Source organism: Ictidomys tridecemlineatus, chromosome 5, assembly GCF_052094955.1.
Source record: "Ictidomys tridecemlineatus isolate mIctTri1 chromosome 5, mIctTri1.hap1, whole genome shotgun sequence".
Lineage (NCBI taxonomy): Eukaryota > Metazoa > Chordata > Mammalia > Rodentia > Sciuridae > Ictidomys > Ictidomys tridecemlineatus.
This window is the reverse complement of record NC_135481.1, coordinates 148,331,149-148,350,312: the sequence shown is the minus strand read 5'-3', so window position 1 is coordinate 148,350,312 and position 19,164 is coordinate 148,331,149. Positions and strand designations below refer to the sequence as shown.

Sequence of the window (19,164 nt, the reverse complement as noted above, 5' to 3'; positions counted from 1 at the left end):
CCCAGTCCTCTCTCTACTGGAGGTTCAGACAGCCTCTGTCCTGAGACTTACTTTTTCCTGGTGTCCTGCTCTGCTGGTTTCTTTGCACCTTGAGGGTCTCTGTCTGTCTGTCTCCCTCCCTCCCTCCCTCCTCTCTCTCTCTCTCTCTCTCTCTCTCTCTCTCTCTCTCTCTCTCTCTAGTGTTGGGTCTATCTCTTCTATCCAGCCATGTAGTTTTGAGGTCCCTGAAGGTCCTCAGTCCTGGTCTGGGACTGATGATTTTTAAATGACTATTTCTGATTCTGCCTTTACTATTCAGCTCTAAGTCTGCACAGTCAATAGCCAACCTGACATTGCCACCTGGATTTTTCAAAGGCATCTGAAACTTACCTGGGCCAAACTGACGTCACCTTTTTTCTTTCTTTTTTCCATACCTGGCCAGTGTTTGTAATTCAGTAACTGGTCTCATATTTATCAGATTATTAAGACACAAACCAGAGTTATCCTTCATAGCTATTCTTTATTTACTAGTAGTTCCGCCTTTGAGTATCTCCTGAATGCGCGTGTGTGTGTACACATTTTTTTTAGTTGTAGATGGACACAATACCTTTATTTTTTGATATCAACTGTTTTTTATTGATTGTTTATATATATGACAGTGGGATGCATTATGATTCATATTACACATATAGAACACATTTTTCATATCTCTGGTTGTATATTCACACCAATTCATATCTTCATACATGTACTTACATAATGATCATATTTTATTTTTATGTGGTGCTAAGGATCCAATGCAGTGCCTCTCATGTGCCAGGTGAGCGCTCTACCATTGAGCCCCAGCCCCTCTGTTTTTTTTTATTCCACTCACATTTCTCTTCCTTGTCCACATGTTGTTCCCTCTTACCTGGGCCCCTGCAGCTGTCATCCAGCCAGTGCCCCCACCTCAGGAAGCTGTTCTACCCGCAGCACTCAGGGTTCTGCATTCAGAACACCAGCCCTAGGTGACACCCCCTGACCCTGGAATGAAGAAGAAAATTATTTAACACATTCCACACAGACCCTCCATGTTTGCCCTATTTCTCTGGCCTCCCTCAGCAGCCACACATTTACTCTTGGATCCCTGCAGTTTCTAGAATATACCATGCTTTCTTCTCTCCCTGAGGCCTGTGTGCATGCTGTTTCCACTGCCTGGACTGTACCTAGCATCTCTCCTGTCCTCACTGATTAACTTCTGCTTATTCTCCAATCTTAGCCTATACATCGCTTCTTTGAGAAGCCTCTTTTGAACTACTATGGTTTGGATATCATTTGTTATAACTGATTGACCTCAAGTGTCCATTGTAATTGAAGTCTTGATCCACAGGGTGGCACTATTGGGAGGGAGAGGAACTTTTTGGGGGTGGGGCCTGGCGAGAGGTATTTAGGTAATTGGGGCATGCCCTCAAAAGGACAATGGAATCCTGGTTGATTCCTCCCCCCACCTCTCTGTCTACTCTGGTTTAGGATGTAATTTGCTCTTATACTGTTGTCATGGTGTACCACCATCTGTTATCCTCACCAGAAATGAGCAGGTGAAGAAGTCATGCCTTTGAGTATCCCAAACTATGAGCTAAGCAGAACTTTTCTCTTTAAAAAGTTAATTGCCTCAGGTATTTGTTGGAGTTATACAAAGGTCATGAACATATTCCCAGTATAAATTAGGACTCCCTTCTGATATTCCCTCTTAACACTTTCTTGTTAGCATTTGTCACATCTATCATTTTTCATTTATGTCCATTTATTTGGTTAATGTCTGCTCTTTCCTATCAGTAACCTATATTGTGGTAGTGCCTAGAGTGCATGGGTCATCAATGAATATTCTGAATTTCTTTAACCTCATTCATAGATGGCGATTCCTGACTTTTTAGTGTCTATGTGGCTCTGATCATTGGTGGAAGAGTCCCTTTGAGCCAGCCCTGCTTTTGCACCCCTGCTTCTGCTCTCTTCAAGGGTACAGGTGTGGATCACCTAGTGAAGGGACTGAGATTGGTCTGAAGAGTCTTCAGTTCTTCATTTGGAATCTTAACCACACACACAAAACCCTTATTTTCTACCTTTGTAAGGAATTTACATGAAAAAAGATGCCTTTTATAAAAATGACTTGGCCTTGGGGGAAGTTATTTAAAGAATTCATACTTGGAAAGCAAAATTTATTTTTTTCCCCTTTTTGTAAAAAAACAAAGAGAAGGCCATTATTTTTCAAGGATGTTGGATTTATACAGCTGCCAGAAACATCACCTGGCTAGGAAGTCAGCTGCATATGCAGAGTTATCATTTCTAGTCAAAAAGGTGGTTTTTCTATAAACAGATCATTTGCTTTGGTTTATGGCAGAAAAGTGGTCAGAAAGATGTTTTCTTGGAACCTGAAAATTTTATTGGCAAACATGGTGTTTATAATGGTATGTGTGTGCAAGCTTTGAAACTACAGCTGAAAACCTGCTGCAGGCCCACTGCTTGGCTCCAGTACTTTCCCCATGTCGACTCTGAATCTATAAGACATTGACCATGAGTTCTCAGATGTGGCAGTGGATAGGATGTCAAGAAATCTATGGCACACTTTGACATTCGCATTTCCATCATGGGCATCCTATTGACTGGTTTCTGTTAAATGGTGATTCCTGCCTATGGCAGTGTTCTGCAATGTGGAGGTGCACTTTCAATATCCTAACATTTCCATGATGAGAAAATATCCATCCTTAGTTCCAGAACTAGGAGGAATCCTTGAAGCTTGAGTAAGATACAGAAAGGAGATTAAGGAATGACCCTCTCAGTTTATTCTATATCCATTTGTGTCTAGAGAGAAAAACTGGAACCATGCAAGGAATTTCTCACAAGAGGAATTTAATGCAGGGAATTGGGAATGAGTAATGTCTGAATGAAGAAAAGAAGGAACTGAAGTAACTCAGGGGACATCTATTACCCTAGGGCTGGGGAAATAAAAAGTAACCATGTATTTCTAGGATCATTGAGTTTCTTGGAGGGGGCCGTAGGGCTGGGGCTCAGACTTCAGTGGGGTTACCAAAAACGTCAAGGGAATTAGGCTGGTGTCAGACAGCTGCACTTCTGAGAGAGGATGGGAAGCCTGCGACTGGTGCATTAGCTGGACATTAGAGCCATAGCCATAGGAGTGTCCCCCTCTGAGCTGGAAACACTAGGGCCCCCTTCTCCCTGCCAGCGGCCTTCCAGTCTCCTCCTAGCTCAGGTGAATTGGCAGCCAGATGTCAGAGGATACTGGGAAGTGTAGTCTGAATGCTCTCAGCCCCAGCATTGAAGCGTGGATTGCAGAAGAGTGTATTGGGTGACAAGGGACAGATGACCAGTATAGTGGAAAGGGAGACCTTTTTGTTAAGTGGGACCTCCAAGAGCCTCACGATGAGGCCCAGAAGAATATGCAGGGTTCCCAAGTCCAAGCCTGAAGGCCTTTTCAGGACATCTCCCAGCTTCTGATTTTAGGAAAGTAAATGCAGAAGACAATGGGGCTGTTAGGCAGGCAGGAGGGAGCCCATGCAGTTTTCCCCTGTTGGAGCAGTCGTCACCGTGGTGTTCTGGACCAGGGTTGGTGTGGCTGGTGAGGAGGGGACAGTGGCTCAATACACTGAAAGCCCAGTTGCTGTGGCAGTTGGTGCCTGTCCCAGGGAGAAGGACTGACATTCAGTTTTCCATCTTGATGAAAAATATTTGATTTCCATTTTTTTCCTACCCGTGTGAAAAGCCACTAATGCTTCACAGTGTAAATGGCTGATTTTATGGACACTCATCTTTCGTGTTCTGTCCTGTTACTGATGATTAGGTTCCCCACCCAAGGAACCCTGGGCTGTTACACGGGATGTTGAGAGGATTTACACACCATCCCCTCCCCCTTTTGAAGCTGTGATTTTTACGTTGGCCATGATTTATTCTTGTGTGACTGTAGGTGGCCTTCAGAGGGAAATTTTTTTTATGCCCCTGGCTCAGTAGGATATATGGGAGACAACACTTTGGTTGATGAGTGTCTACATTGGAGACTCTGACAGATGGAGAATATGACAGGTTAGCCCCATAGGGTACATAAAAGCATCTGTCTGTGCTAGTGGGTTCTGTGGGCATGTAAAGTTTTCAAAATAGTGTTTAGACCCTAAGAGTGTACAGTGGTACAATAAATGTCATGATACTGATAGAAATGAAACCAACAGTGTGATTTGGGTCTGTCTGTCTATCCCTCCCTCCCTGTGTTAGAGGCTGATGATAGGTTTTCTGGTTATTCTCCACATAGATTCTGAGGGTGGAATAATTATCACCTGGTTTTATAGTGAAGGGCTCTTACTCATTTTCACCCTGCAGGTCGGAAGGCAGATTTTCACCAGTTCACGGGTGTCAATGCTGGGCGCCTTGCAGCTAGTTTTGCTGCCTAATCCTCAGGTAGAAGAAGCAACTTGTGAGAAATTCATTTTGGGATACTTGTGTTACAAGTTCAATTAAATTAATCTTGTTCTGAATTAGGATATCCAAAAAATTTTAAACAATTCGCTTAACTAACTGTAATTATTGAGTTCCTGTGTATACCAGGCTTTGCTGGGTGCTGTGCTAAGTCCTTCAGTTCACTGTCTAGTCAGCTAGGTAGAGATGCATCCAGTCAGCACAGGTGACACCTATGTAGTTAGGGGGGAAAACTGGGGTCAGAAGGTACTGACCCCAGGTTGTCACTCTGGCTGCATGGAGCCCCCAAAGCAATTTGGGTGGTCTCCAGAACTCCAGTCTCTTGCTCAGTCTGGCTTGAGAGGTTTGCTCTTCCTATGCCTGCTCTGGTCTCTAGTTTTGTAGGTTTGAGTTGATGTTTGATGTGGCAGGTACAGAGAAACAGTACCTCTGTCATGTGTGCTACATGGTAGCCCAGGCCAGGGGTGCAGCAGACCCTTCAGGTTTTAGGTGGGCAGCCTCGTGGGCCCCCTGTTGATCTTGTCACCCAGCAAACAAGCAGGACTCCTTGCCCACTGGTGCTGCTCCGATTTGAGAAATCAGCATCACCATCTGCGATCTTGCCTCTTCCTGCTAACTCAGGCCACCTCTTTTGTCATTTCTTGGAGTTCTTCCTCTCTCTGTTATGTTGGTTGTGGCTACCCCAGATTTAGGGACCACTCAAGGCTACTGGCTTGAGGATTTTCTGGAATTTCTTTTGATGAATATTTTAATTTTTGGATCTTCAGTGTTACTGAAAGATCCTGTAAGATATAATTAAATAAATTTGCAATCACATTTGTCATAAAGCTTTGTTGTAAAGCATTCCCTGCTGTATCACTGGGCACCTGAGATATGTCTGTCTTATTTTTTTTTTGTATTTTATAGGTTGGTGTTAGAAAAATGATTATTCCTAAGAAGGAGTGGCGGCCTTCCTCCCTTTGGAAGAGTGACAAACTGATAATCTAGCATGCTTATCCTCCAACCCCAATTTCAGGAAACTCAGGACCAGATTTGAAGGCAGAAGGGACAGGGTTAGGTGGTAGTCAGCTAGATTAGTGACCTTGGGCAAGGGGTTTATCAAAATCTCTTAGTGTCTCTGTTTGTGGATGTGCAGCCACACGGTGTAGCTATGACTCAGACACGGTGAGGGGCTCATCTAAGTGCTCCGTGTGCTAGGGTCACAGTCCAGTATGATTTTTATCACCAGACCAAATCATGTTGACCCTTTGTTAATATATTTGTATTTTTCCTTTGGTTTTTAATTTCTCTGATTTTTTTTTTCCCAACCTTTAGCTCTGATGTAAGTCACCTTAAGTTATCTCCTTGTTAATCACACAAGGAGATAACTCATAAGGGTGCTCAGGTTCTCTTCTTGCTCTGTATCCCTGTGTCTCCCGTGCAGCATTCCAATTGTCACACCTGGTTCACCGTGCTAACACAGGCCCCATGTCTGTTCTTCAAGGTGGCAATGAGGGACAGGTGGGCTTCCTTTTAGAACAGGTGGATTCTTTAAAACACACAGTCATGGTGCCAAGGTGTTCTGATGGAATCCCCCGGGCCTTATACACAGAGCTGAAGAACACCTGTGGTCCATGTGACTGAGAGAAGGTGCTTCAGTTGCTCAGGGCTCTGGTTGTCCACTGTCTCATGTGCCTGCAGGAGGGTACATTATTGTATCTGGCCTCAGAGCATTGATGTGAGAATATGTTTGCTGGACTCCAACTTCAAGTTAAGCATGCATCTTTCCATTAATTCTGTCGGTTTGTTGGATGCAAGTGTCTAGTTCCTACTTCAGCCACACTACCAGCACACTAGCTTCATACTAGAGGTTCTAAGAATAGAAGTTAACTAGTGAGATCAAAATGAATACACATAAACTCAATTTACCTTTTTCTTTGACCAGGTCTGAGACGGCTCCCCCCTCTGGCTCCTGCCTCGAGCCACCTGGTGGGGCAGTGAGGTTTACACAGAGGAGCAGGAGAGACAGAGAGGCAGGGCACGCCAGAGGATGGCCTTTTATTGGGGAAAAAGAAATTCAGGGGAACATTCCATCCAACGAAGGTTGAGGGGGACAGCATTCCAAGGTCAGGGTCAGTGATTGGTCTCAGGGTCAACGGTCAGTCACACCCCCACACGGATGGGCTCTTGCACCTAGAGAGGGTGGGGATTAGTTCTGACAGTTTAGCCGGAGCGCCTCTCAGCCAGTCAGGGAGGTGCCCAATCACTTGAGAGAATGGCTTCCCACACCTACTGGTGACATTGGTCTTTATAATCTTGTACTGAGGTGCCCTTTGCCTATCCACTTGAGATGCCCAGTGCCCTTGGGTACCTGCCATTTCCTCCATGCTGCTTGTTTTCCATGTGTTATAGTTTGGTTCTACAATGGATGGAGGCATATTTTTCTTGTGCCTTGCTTGGCATTGAGAATACCTTGAGCCTGTCCTTGGAAGTGGCATTGGTGGAATCAGGGACATAAGAATCTTGTGTACCAAGAAGTAAAGGAATTTAGGGAGGAGTTTCACACCAAATATTTTGTATTCCATGTGTTTTTCCCTAGGAAATACCTGAATGCTGTTTCTTTTTTTATAGTTCAGGGGTTGGAACCCAAGGCCTCAGGCATGCTAGGCAGGTGCTCTACCACTTAGCTATAACCCCATGTCTCCAGCCCAATTCTGTATTGTTTCTAAACTAAAAGAGTGTATATATATTCTATATAGAGTTTGATAATTCATAATTGAGTTTTTTTTAGTTTGCCAAATTAGTAAGTACAAACATATATTTGCTTAGTATTTTTGTTTTTTTTGTTTTTTTTTTGGGGGGGGGCAGTCCCCGAGTTTTAGAATAAATCACAATTTGAATATTTTGAAAGTATGTGGAGAATGTCCTTTACATCTTCCTTTTCTTTTTCTCTTGTTCCAAAAAGATCTGGGGTGTCTTCTATAAGAACATGGAATGGTCCCAACTCCAGTGGTGTGCTGCCAAGAGAGACTGTGAGGCTTGACTTCAGGAGGGACCCCTGGTGTCTGTCACAACAGAAGAGGGCCTGGCTGGGATCTCTCGTTATTTCCAGAGTGAGGGTCCCATAGCTGGAGATGGCTGAGGAGGTCCAGAGCTTGGAGAACTTCCCAGCCAGCCACACACCCACCTGCCTGCACCCAGGTGGAACTCAGCACCTGGGTGATCCTGAAGTTGGTGTTTTGTTCTTATTTTTCAAGATGCCTATAATCTGCTAATGTTGGCATCTATGAATTTGTCTATGAGGGCATGTTTATGAAGTTCAGGAGTTAAAGGGGGAGGTGTGTTTCTCCCTGTAGAGAAGGGAGTGATATGGTTGTGGGTGGCAATGGCCAGGAAGCTCTACTGGTGAAGGGGTTGGTGGGAGCAGAGAGAGGGGAGAAGGGTGAGGTTCCCTCTACCTTCCAGTCCCCTCTGTTCCTGCCCATCACCACCCCTGAGAAAGACAGCTGCATGGAAATAGGACTCAGGTCCATGATCTCCTGTTCCCACTCAACAAAATCCAGAGGTTTTGTGCAATGGTGGTCACTAGAGACTGAGAAGGGGATTGGGGAGGGAGGAGGGAGCCAGGTTGCATAATAGGTACTAAAATAGAAGGAATTAGTTCTGACATTTTGTAGTACAGTAGGGCAGCAGTAGTCTAGAACAATTAAGGATCTATTTCAAAAATAACTAGGAAAAAAAGAGTCCAAAGTTTCCTAAAACAGAAATGAAAGATGTTTGAAGAGAAATGATAGTTGTTTTAATTTGATCATTGTACATTACATGCATGTAGCAAATTATGACATTGTGCCTCGTAAATGTGTACAAATACCATGTGTCAATTAAAAAGAACTAAAAAACATTAGCTAAGATGGTGGAGCACACCTGTAATTCCAGCTATCCGGGAGCCTGAGGCAAGAGCATCACTAGTTTGAGACCAGCCTGAGGTAACTTAATGAGATGCTCTTTCAAAATTTAAAAAGGGTTTTGGGTGTAGCTCAGTGGTAGAGTACTTGCCTTGCATGCACAAGGCCCTGGGTTCATTCCCTAGCACTGTTAACAAAACCCCTACAGCCAAAAGTAAATTTGAAGAAAAATAAAAAGACTGAAAACAAAATACAGGATTTTAAATACATGTTTTGTGGCAAGACCTGACTAGCACTAATGTGAGACTATTACTAAGTGAACATATTTATTTATTTCCTTTTATTCATTTTACTATACGTATTCATTTGTTCAGTGAGTATTTCTGACCAAGCATGGTGCCAGGGACTGAGGGCAACAACAGAAGCAAGTATGTCATAGTGAGAACCCTTCAAAGCCACAGAGACCATACCACTGTGTTTCACCTGCTACTCTGTACTTGGTCTAGGTTAACCTGCTACTTAGTACTCTGCTATTCAGTATTCATCTGCTATTCAGCACCCAGGGCTTAGGTTAACCTGCTATTTAATATTCTGCTGTTCAGTACTCACCTGATATGGTCAGAGCCTAGGTTAATTCACAGCTTTTAACCCTGTGACACCCTATTATATTAGTTCTCCTAGGTCTGTTAGGGTGGGAGAAACAGGTCTTGTTAATCCTACTTTGTGGTCTTAAAAATCTGACACCCAGTGCAGGATTTTGAATGTGAATCATTTAGGAGCCACCTGCTCCTGTGGTCTGGAAGTGAGGAGCTACTTTTCTTAGAGAGCATGCAGCTCTCCTGTGTTCTTGCTTGCTGTCTCCTAGAGCAGTATATTGCTGCATCTTAAGGCCGTGCTAAAACTGTAGCTCTTTCTGTACCAAAGTCTGGAAATTCATGACAAGGTGTGGGAATACACACTGAGCTGCTATTAGGGGAACATCTGCAGAAGGGAATATGAGTTGGTAATATTAAGAGATGAGTTGTAAATACTGACCTTGAAGTGATCTGTGAATGCCATTTGGGTTGTGGTGGTCCTTTGGGAGAATGTGGGTTTGCTGGTTACAACAGAGATCTTGCTTGAGGGGCCTATTGCCTCTGCTGCTTTCCAGTGGAGACAAGGGGATACTTCACAAATTCCCAATTGGATAGGTTGGCCAGATCCCAGGATCTGTGCTTGGTAAGCACACAGAGACCAGAATTCGAGCATCACCTGTGTTTTGACTTCCTAGTGTTCAGTGATAATCTGGAGAATGGGGGTATAGACTGATAGGTTTTCAATTTGGGCCTCTTCCATTCTGCCCATATGCAAGGAAATGCTATCTAAGATCTTACCTCTCATCTAAGAATTGACCCTCATTCCACATCAGAGGATCAGGGGCTTGATGGGATGTGAGCCTGGCTTAGGGGCTCTGAGAAGGGAACCATTATACAGGTTTGGCAAGGCATTCACATTCACCTCTTTAATTTGTAATTTTGTGATAGGTCAGATGACATAAGTTGATCCCCCATGCTTTATTTTATTGTTTAGAGTTTAAAAGTGACTTCTGTGTTTTTCTCAAATTCAATGGTATTTCTTTAAATGAAGTACTTCTTGTTTATTATATAAATTTATAATATATAGAGGGAAAAAAAAGGGAAACTGAAGTCTACACAGTAAAATTAACATTTTAGTTCTTCTTTGGTGTTTTTATTTTTTTATTTTTTTTTTCAGCCAAGAGATTTTATTGGGGGCTTCCTGAAGGGAGAGGAAAGGAGAGGCAGAGAGCAGAGAGAGAAGAGGAGGAGGGCAGAGAGCAGAGAGGAAGAAAGCAGAGAGCTCTTTTGTGTTTTTAAATTTCTCTCTCAGGCCTGGAAATACTTACACATATTGTGTTGTTTTGTTTTTTTGTTTTTTGTTTTTTTTTTTGCAAAATTGAGCTCTCACTGCGTATATGGATTTATATCTATGTCTCTTTATATCTCTTTATATTACTAAGTCTTCACAGACATGATTTTCATGGTCATGTATCTTATCTGTGCCAGCTTTCTGTATGGTTGGGTATTTTGATTACTTTCTACTGTTTCATGGCTGAAAATTACATTGAACAGCGCATACTTACTTGTGAATTATGATCCATAGCTCAGATTATTTTATGGTATCCATTTTTGCTTCTAGAGTGGTTGGGTTACTATGAAGCCTGTGGGTGTACATTTAGACTGTCTTTCTTCACGTACAATGTAGCAGAGGTGCAGCCGTGTAGTCTTATGTCAAAAAGGAAATGAAGACTATCAATTTGAAGACCTGTCCTTCTATTCACATTTGTCTCCTTAAATGTGTTTTATTTGTATCAACTTGTCATTTTGGCCAAAGGTGTTTCCATGTACAATTATAGTCCTTACCCAGCAGCCTTGAGCAGTCAGAAGTGGGCTCTTTAGTGGATAACAATATCACCCTCAGCCCCTGCTTCCTTGGTTCCAGTTTTAAGATACCTGGTGTAGGGGTTACCTTTCAGATGCTTTCCCCAGTTCTGTGTGGTTGACATGAGGACTCTTGGATCCCCCCTCGCTGGGTCCAGGCTTCCTTTTCCTCTGCACACTGCATGCTCTCCAAGTTCCTCTGAAGGGGATGTGTCCCTTCTGTCCCCATGCACTTCCTTGGCTGCAAGAGTGGACAGGATAAGCCCCATTGGATGTCTGGCCTCCCTGTCTCTTTCCCTTCTGCTCAGTCAGTGCCACCCTTAGCTGGTGTACTCAGGTTCACCCATGTGACCACAGAGGTCTGTGGCTTCTGGTCCCATCAGTGGCCAGTGGAGACTGACCGTTCTCTTGGGGAAGCTCCATGGAAGACCTTTTCATTGTAGGATTTTAGAAATCAGTAAACCAAGGACTGCACAAATGTCTCCATTTTCTAGAAAAGAAGAAGCCCAGAAAGGGCAGGCTGTCTCGGGACTGGCGGGAGCGGAGGAACGCTATACGGCTTACCAACGAGCACACGGTGGAGACCCTGGTGGTGGCTGATGCTGACATGGTGCAGTACCACGGGGCAGAGGCTGCCCAGAGGTTCATCCTCACTGTCATGAACATGGTAAGTCTGGAGTTGGGGTCCTCATTACCTGTGGGCTCTGTTTTCTCCTCGAGTAGTGCCCTGGGAATAGGTGTAGCATCCTCGCCCGCCTTGGGTGAAGAAGCATCTGGCTTGGGGGTTGGAGCCTGTTGCCTTTTGGTCTCTGGGCATCTCAGAAGGCAGAGTGGTGGGCATCCTGAGGGAGAGCGTCAGCCCACCTCTCCTACCCCTGAGGTATTTAAGTGTCTGAATCTACTCAGTGACTGCACTTCTGGTCACCAGAAGGCTTCCCAAGACCTTACTCTGTGTAAGACCCTGTTCCGGAGACATTCAGAATCAAGTCCCAGCCCATGCTCTAAATATACAATCCAGTGCAAGAAATCAAAATCAAACTTGAACTTTCTTTGTGCTGCATGAGCCTATAGGAAGAGAGGAGAGAGGACATTTAATTGAGGGTGCCAAAAAGGAGTCACAGAGCTTGTGTCTGAACCAGTTTGTTGGATGGGGATAGAGAGAAATCTTCTTTACATGATGGGTAGGTGAGGGGAGGGGCTGCCTCCCAAAATATTAGCACTGAAGGCTCTTTGAAGGCATTTCTCCTTCCACCTGTTGATCCATTTGCCCAGCAAGTGTTTTTGAAGACCTTCTAAAATCTTTGTCATGGTGTTAGGTACCAGGGATACAAATGCACAAAAGGCCTTTCCCTTGGAAGACAGTAGCTTAGCAAGTAAAACATCTGTGCTGCCATAGAAATATCTGCAGGGACCACTGGCACCCAGGTGGGGGGCTGGCTAGTGCTGGTCCTGAAGTATGGAGGTCTTTGTGAAAGAGTTAACCCTTGATTAGAGAGGAAGCGCGTGCTGGCCACATCAGGGGTGGGGAGGTCACTCAGTGGGCATAGTAGGTGGAGACCGAGAGGTAAAGGTATATTAGCACCATTTGGAGAGGGTAGGTGGTTTGATATGGTTGGAGCAGGGAGAGGAGAAGTCATAAAGATGTGGATGAGGATGTGGAAAGGGTATGGTGAGGGAGGAGTAGCTAAGACATCCAGAGGGGTGGGGCCTTTACCTTTAGGAGTAGGACCACCAAAAAGTTTTGGAAGCAAAGCGCCCAGATTGAGGTTGGGTGGAATGACCCAAGCTGAAGATGCCCTTGTATGACTGGGGTGACGAGCTCTGTATACAGGGATCTAACTGCTGGGAAAGAAGTTGATTGTGACAGACTTAGAGAGGGGCCTCAGAGTAGCTTGGGCTATCCAAGTGGTCTGCACGTGGCAGCACTTTGTCCATGTTGGGGTATTGCTCTAAGGGTCCTCTGGGGGTTCTAAAGGTGGATTGGGTGAGGCTGTGGGTAGGAGATAGAAGAAAAGCTGGATGAGCGTTCTTTTCCTACCACAGTCTAGTCCTGGCCATCATCTAGCTGGGGCTGTGGTGACTGGAAGGCTGAGTGGCGTGCTGTGGCTTGCACAGAGGACACCAGGACTGAGTCTCATCTTGTGGGGAGGGGACCCCACAGGCCATTTCCCAGAGGCTGAAAAAGGCCCAAGACTGTGGACACTACCAGGTCACACAGGATGTCATTGCAGGACCATGGCCATTGGCTCAAGCCTCTTCCCTAACTGCACAAGGAAATGCATGTTGATGACCATAGTCCCGAGGAGCCCCATGGTGACCCTGCTGCTGGAGGGACTGAGCCCCTGTTTTGTCAGACTGACCTACCAGGCTGACTTCTCTGCCTGTGGGAAGCTCCCTCTGTCTTGTTCATGCTGCTCAGACTTGCTGTGCTCTAAAACAGAGGTTCTTTCAGCAGGGCTTTGAGGGCAGCCTTTGTGTTGGGCTGTTTGATGGACCCACACATCTCCTCACATGAGAGGCTCTTTTGCAAGGTGACCAGTGATGGAAACCTGCCACTGGTATTCTCTTTCCAACATGGAGGCCTCTTTGCTCTTCTTCTTTTTTTTAATGATACAATACGTATGTACTATGAAATTTACTATTGGAACCATTTTTAAGTTTAAAGTCCTAGATATTAAGTACATACACAATATCTGGTAACCATCACCACTGTCTATCTCCAGAGCCTTTTCATCTTGCAAAACTGAAACCTTGTCCCCATTAAACAAAAACTCCCATGATAGGATTAGTGGCTTTTTAAGAAGAGGAAGAGAGATCCTAGCTAGCACATTGTTCACTCTCGCCATGTGATGCCTTCTACCATGTTACAACGCAGCAGCAGGTCCTCACCAGAAGCTGAGCAGATGTAGTGCCATGCTCTTTGGCTTCCAGGCCTCCAGAAGCATGAAATCACCCAAGCCATGGTACAGTTATAGCAACAGAAGAGGGATCAAGAGAACTATTATGAGTAATGCTGCTATGAACATGGGTATATAAATATCTATTTGAATCCCTGCTTTCAATTCTTTGGGGTATATTCCCTGAAATAGAATTGCTCTTGTTAACTTCAAAAAGTTTTAAAAAATTAGAACACTATAGTTATATATAGTAGTTGGGTTCTTTTTGACAAAAATCATACATGCATGGCATTTGATTTCAATCCACATTTCCCTCCCCCTTTCACTCCCTAACCTCCCCACTCTCCTTTTGCTACAGATCTTCCTTTTGCTCATTTATTTATTCTTGATTAGTACTTTCTACATATTCATAAAGGTGCAATTCCCTGTGATATATTCACATTTGCATGTAATGTGATTTTTTTAAAATTCATTCCATATTTTCTCCCCTTTCCCCTTCCTTCCTCCCTCCCTCACTTTTGATCTTTTCTACTTCACCGGTCTTCCCTATATCATTGTGACATCTGATTTCCCCACTCTTTGTCTTCTTTCCTTTATTTTGCTCTAGGTTCCATGTATGAGAAAAAAATTTGAATCCTTGATTTTCTGAGTCTGGCTTATTTCATTTAGCATATTCTCCATTTCCATCCATTTACCAGTACATGCCACAATTTTATTCTTTCTGGCTGAGTAAAACTCCATTGTGTTTCTATATAACATTTTCTTGATACATTCATCTACTGATGGACATCTGGAGTGATGCTGTAATTTGGCTACTGTGGATTGTGCTGCTGTAAACATTTATGTGTCTGAATCATTATAGTATGCTGATTTTAGTTCTTTTGGATAGCTCAGTCAGATGGTGGTCCCATTCCTAGTGTTTTGAGGAATCTCCATACTACTTTCCAGAGTGGTTGTACTAATTTGCAGTCCCAACAAAAATGTATGAATGTCCCTTTTAATCCTCACCATCATTTATTATTACTTATGTTCTTGATAATTGCCATTTTGACTGGAGTGAGATAAAATCTTAGTGTTTTAGTTTGTATTTCCCTGATTGCTTGGGATGTTGAACATTTGTTCATTTATTTATAGGGCCTTTGTGTTCCTTTGTGAAATGTCTTTCTTTTGCCCGTGTATTGTTTACGTTGTTTTTTTGATGTTAAGTTGTTTTTTTTTTTTGTTTTTTTTTTTAGTTCTTTATAGATTCTGGATCTTCTGGATAATACCCTGTTAGAAGAGCAGCTGACAAAGATTTCCTCCCATTCTTAATGCTCTTTCTTCACACTCTTAATCATTTCCTTTGCTGTGTAGAAACTTTTTAACTTAATGGCATCCCACTTATGATTCTTGATTTTACTTCTTAAACTTTAGGGATCTTGTTGAGGAAGTCAGTGCCTGCACAAATGGGATAGAGTATGGACCCTGTGTTTTCTTGTAGAAGTTGCAGAGTTTCTTGTTTAATTCCTAAGTCTTTGATCCATCTTGATTTGACTTTTGTGCAGGGTGAGAGGGATTTAATTTCATTCTTCTACATATGGATATCCAGTTTTCCCAGAAGCATTTGTTTAAAAGGCTACCTTTTCATCAGTATATATTTTGGGTACTTTTGTCAAGTATCATGTGACTTTAAGTATGGGTTTTATCTCTGTTCTGTTCCATCGGTATTCATGTCTATTTAGATGCCAGTACATACTGCTTTTGTTCTGTAGCTCTGTAGTATAATTTGAGATCAGGTATGCATCCTGATGATGCATCCTGTATCATTCTTCTTGCTGAAAATTTGTTTATTCTGGATCTCTTATTCCTCCAAATGAATTTTAGCACATTTTTTCTAGTTCTGTGAAGAATGTAATTGGTATTTTATGAGGACTGAATTGAATCTGTATATTACTTTTGGTAGTATGGCCATTTTGACTATATTTATTCTGTCCAAGAACATGGGTTGTCTTTCCATCTTCTAAGATCTTCAGTTTCTTTCTTCAGTGTTCTATAATCTTCATTGTAGAGATATTTCACCTTCTTGATTAGTTTGCAAATTTTTTTTAAGGTTATTATGAAAAGGATGGTTTTCCTAATTTCTTTTTCAGGATAATCTCTGTTGAAGTATAGGAAAGCTATTGATTTGTAAGCATTGATCTTGTATCATCTGTTTGATGAATTCTTTTATCAGCTCTTGATGTCTTTTTGTGGAGTATTTTTAGTCTTCGAGATATAGGGTCATGTCATCAGCAAAAAGGGACAGTTTGACTTCTTTTCCTATTGGTATCCCTTTAATTTCCTTTTCTTGCCTAATTGCTCTAGATAGAGTTTTGAGAACTATATTGAAAAGAAGTGGTGGATATCCTGGTCTTGTTCCTGATTTAGGAGGAGATACTTTCAGATTTTCTCCATTCAGTATGATATTGGCTTTCGGTTTATCATCTATTGCCTTTGTAATGTTAAGGTAAATTCCTGGTATCCCTAGTTTCTCCAGTGTTTTTAACATGAATGGGAGCTGGATTTTATCAAAGGCTTTTCTGCCTCTATTCAGATGATCATATGATTCTTGTTCTTAATATTATTTAAGTGCTGAATTGCATTTATTGATTGGTGTATGTTGAACCAACCTTGCATCCCCAGAATGAGGCCCATTTGATCATAGTATATTATTTTTTAATGTGTTTTTGAATGCAGTTTGCTAATATCTTATGAAGGATTTCTGCATCTATGTTCTCAGGGATATATTGGTCTGTAGTTTTCTTTCCTTGATGTTTCTTTGCCTGGTTTTTGTATCAGGGTTACACTGGCTTCATAGAATGTATTTGGGAATGTTCCTTCTCTTTCAATTTTGTGAAATAATTTGGGAAAGCCAGATGTTAGTTTTCTTTAAAGGTCTTATAGAACATAGCTGAAAATCCACCTAGTTCTAGGCTTTTCTTTCTTGGAAGGCTTTTAATTGCTGTTTCAATTTCATTACTTGATATTGATCTATTTAGGTTTTTTATATCTTCCTGGTTCAATTTGGGTAGGTCATATGTATCTAGAAACTTTTCAGTGTCTTCTACATTTTCCAGTTTATTGAGGTATATATTTTCAAAAATTTTTAATGATCCTCTGGATTTCAGAAATGACCATGGTAATCTTCTTTTTTCAGTACATCTCTAATCTTGTTTATTTGAGTCTTCTATTTCTTGTTAAATTGGCTAATAGTTCATCAATCTTATTTAGCTTTTTGAAGAACAGATTTTTCCTTGCACTGATCTTATGTATTTTATTAATTTCAGCTCTGATCTTTATTATTTCCTATCTTCTACTGCTTTTGGAATTAGATTTTTCTGTGTTTTCTAAGACCCTGAGGTGGAGCATAAGCTTGCTTATTTGGACTCTCTGTGTTTTATAATGTAGGCACTCAATGCTATAAGTTTTTCTCTTAAAACTACTTTTGTACTGTTCCATAGATTTTGGTATGTTATATGTCTATTCTCATTTGTTGCTGAGTTTCTTGATTTCTTCTATGATCCCTTCTTTCTTTAAGAGTATTGTTCAATCTTTGTCTTTAGTTGTTTATGTTATTTTTCTTACTATTGATTTCTAGTTTCATTCCATTATGATCTGATAGGATGCATGGATTATATCATTTTTTATATTTTCTCAGATTTATATTGTGTCTTAGAATAGAGTCTATTTTGGAAAATATTCCATGATCTGCTGAGAAGAAGGTAAATTCAGCTGTTTGGGGGTGAAATATTTGGTTGATGTCTATTAGTTTCATTCAGTTCATAGTATTAGGTTGGCAATATTTTTTATTTTATTTTTGGATGTCCTGTTTATTGATAAAGTGTGTTGAAATCACTCACTATTATTATGTTGGGGTCTATCTGGAATTTCATATTCTGAAGTATGTTTTTTCATGTAATTAGGTGTATACAAACATTTGGAATATATTGTTATATAATGTTATATAGTTATATTGTTATCTTCTTTTGGATTTTTACCTTTTCCATGAAGTAGTGAATTTCTTTGTCTCTTCTGATTAATTTTTGGTAGAAATCGGCTTTATCAAATATGAGAATAGCTATTCCTGCTTGTTTGAGGACTCCATTTTCATGGAATATTTTTTCTATCCTCTTGCCTTTAGCCTGTGGATGTCTTTGCCTATGAGATGAGACTCTTGCAAATGGCATAGAGTTGGATCTCTCTCTTTTTTATCTATTTTGGTAATCTGTCTTTTAATTGGGGGAGTTGAGCCCATTTACATTCAGTGTTATTACGGATATGAATTTGTAATTTTCAGCCATTTTAATTTCTTTGCATTATTAAATTTTGTGTTGATTTTCATTTAGTTCATTTAGTTGGTTTTTCTTCTAGTGATCTTCATCTATTTGATGACTTTGGAATTTGTTTTTTAAGATCCTCTGTGTGTAGTATATTTGAGTATTCTTTGTAGTGGTAGGTTGGTAGTCATAAATTCTTTCAGTTTATTCTTATCGTGGAAAGTTTTTATTTCCACATTGCTATACTCAGCAAAGCTTTCTTTCAAAATCAATTTTGACTGGCAATTGTTTTCTTTTACAGTTTGGCATATCTCATTATAGGCTTTCCTTGGTTTTAGGGTCTGAGTTAAGACATGAGAGGTGAACCTTATTGGATTGCCTCTAAATGTGACCTGACATTTTCCTTGCAATTTTAATGTTCTTTTCTTATTTTATGTGTTAGTAATTTTTAACATGATGTGTCTTGAAGAATTTCTCTTCTGATCTTGTCTATTTTGGGTCTATATGCCACCTGTATGTTGATATCTATCTCATTTGTGATATGGGGAAAGTTTTCTGTTACTATCTTATTTAAAATATTCTTGATGCTTTAATCTATATCTTCACATTCATTTCTAGAGTTCTTGTATATCCAGATCATGATTTTTTTTTTCTTTATTGCATAACGAGTATTCAGGTTCATACACTCTGTCTTCAAGGCCTGAAGTTTTATCTTTGAGGCATATATTCTGCTATATATACAACATAATCTTTTGGTGATGCTTTCAAGTAAACTCTTAATTTGATTAATTATGTCTTTTCCAGGAGTTCTTATTGTTTTCTTTTCAATATCTGTTTTTTTTTAATTGAAATGGTCTTTCAGTGCCTATATTTGCTGCTTCATTCTTCATATTTTTTGGGGGGTGGGTGGGTACTGGGGATTGAACTCGGGGCACTCAACCACTGAGCCACATCCATAGGCCTATTTTATATTTTATTTAGAGACAGGTTCTCGCTGAGTTGTATAGACCCTCGACTTTGCTGAGGCTGGCTTTGAACTTGTGATCCTCCTGCCTCAGCCTCCTGAGCTGCTGAAATTACAGGCATGAGGCACTATACCCACCCTACCCTTGTTGTTCCTCCTTGGGGCCTGGTTGTTGGTATAGGGATTTGTCTTCCCTGTTCTATGTGATAAAGTAATGTTATGACTCAGGTAGGGGCTAAATCTTGT

The 19,164-nt window shown here is 41.4% G+C and overlaps 1 protein-coding gene across 1 annotated transcript in view; it reads left to right on the top strand.

The window, feature by feature from the left end:
- Adamts17 (ADAM metallopeptidase with thrombospondin type 1 motif 17) overlaps positions 1–19,164 on the top strand; it is a 347,529-nt gene that overhangs the window by 51,424 nt on the left and 276,941 nt on the right. The window contains exon 4 of the mRNA XM_078051258.1: positions 11,257–11,429. Within this exon, the coding sequence (XP_077907384.1) occupies positions 11,257–11,429 (173 nt within the window). The remainder of the gene's footprint in view (positions 1–11,256; positions 11,430–19,164) is intronic.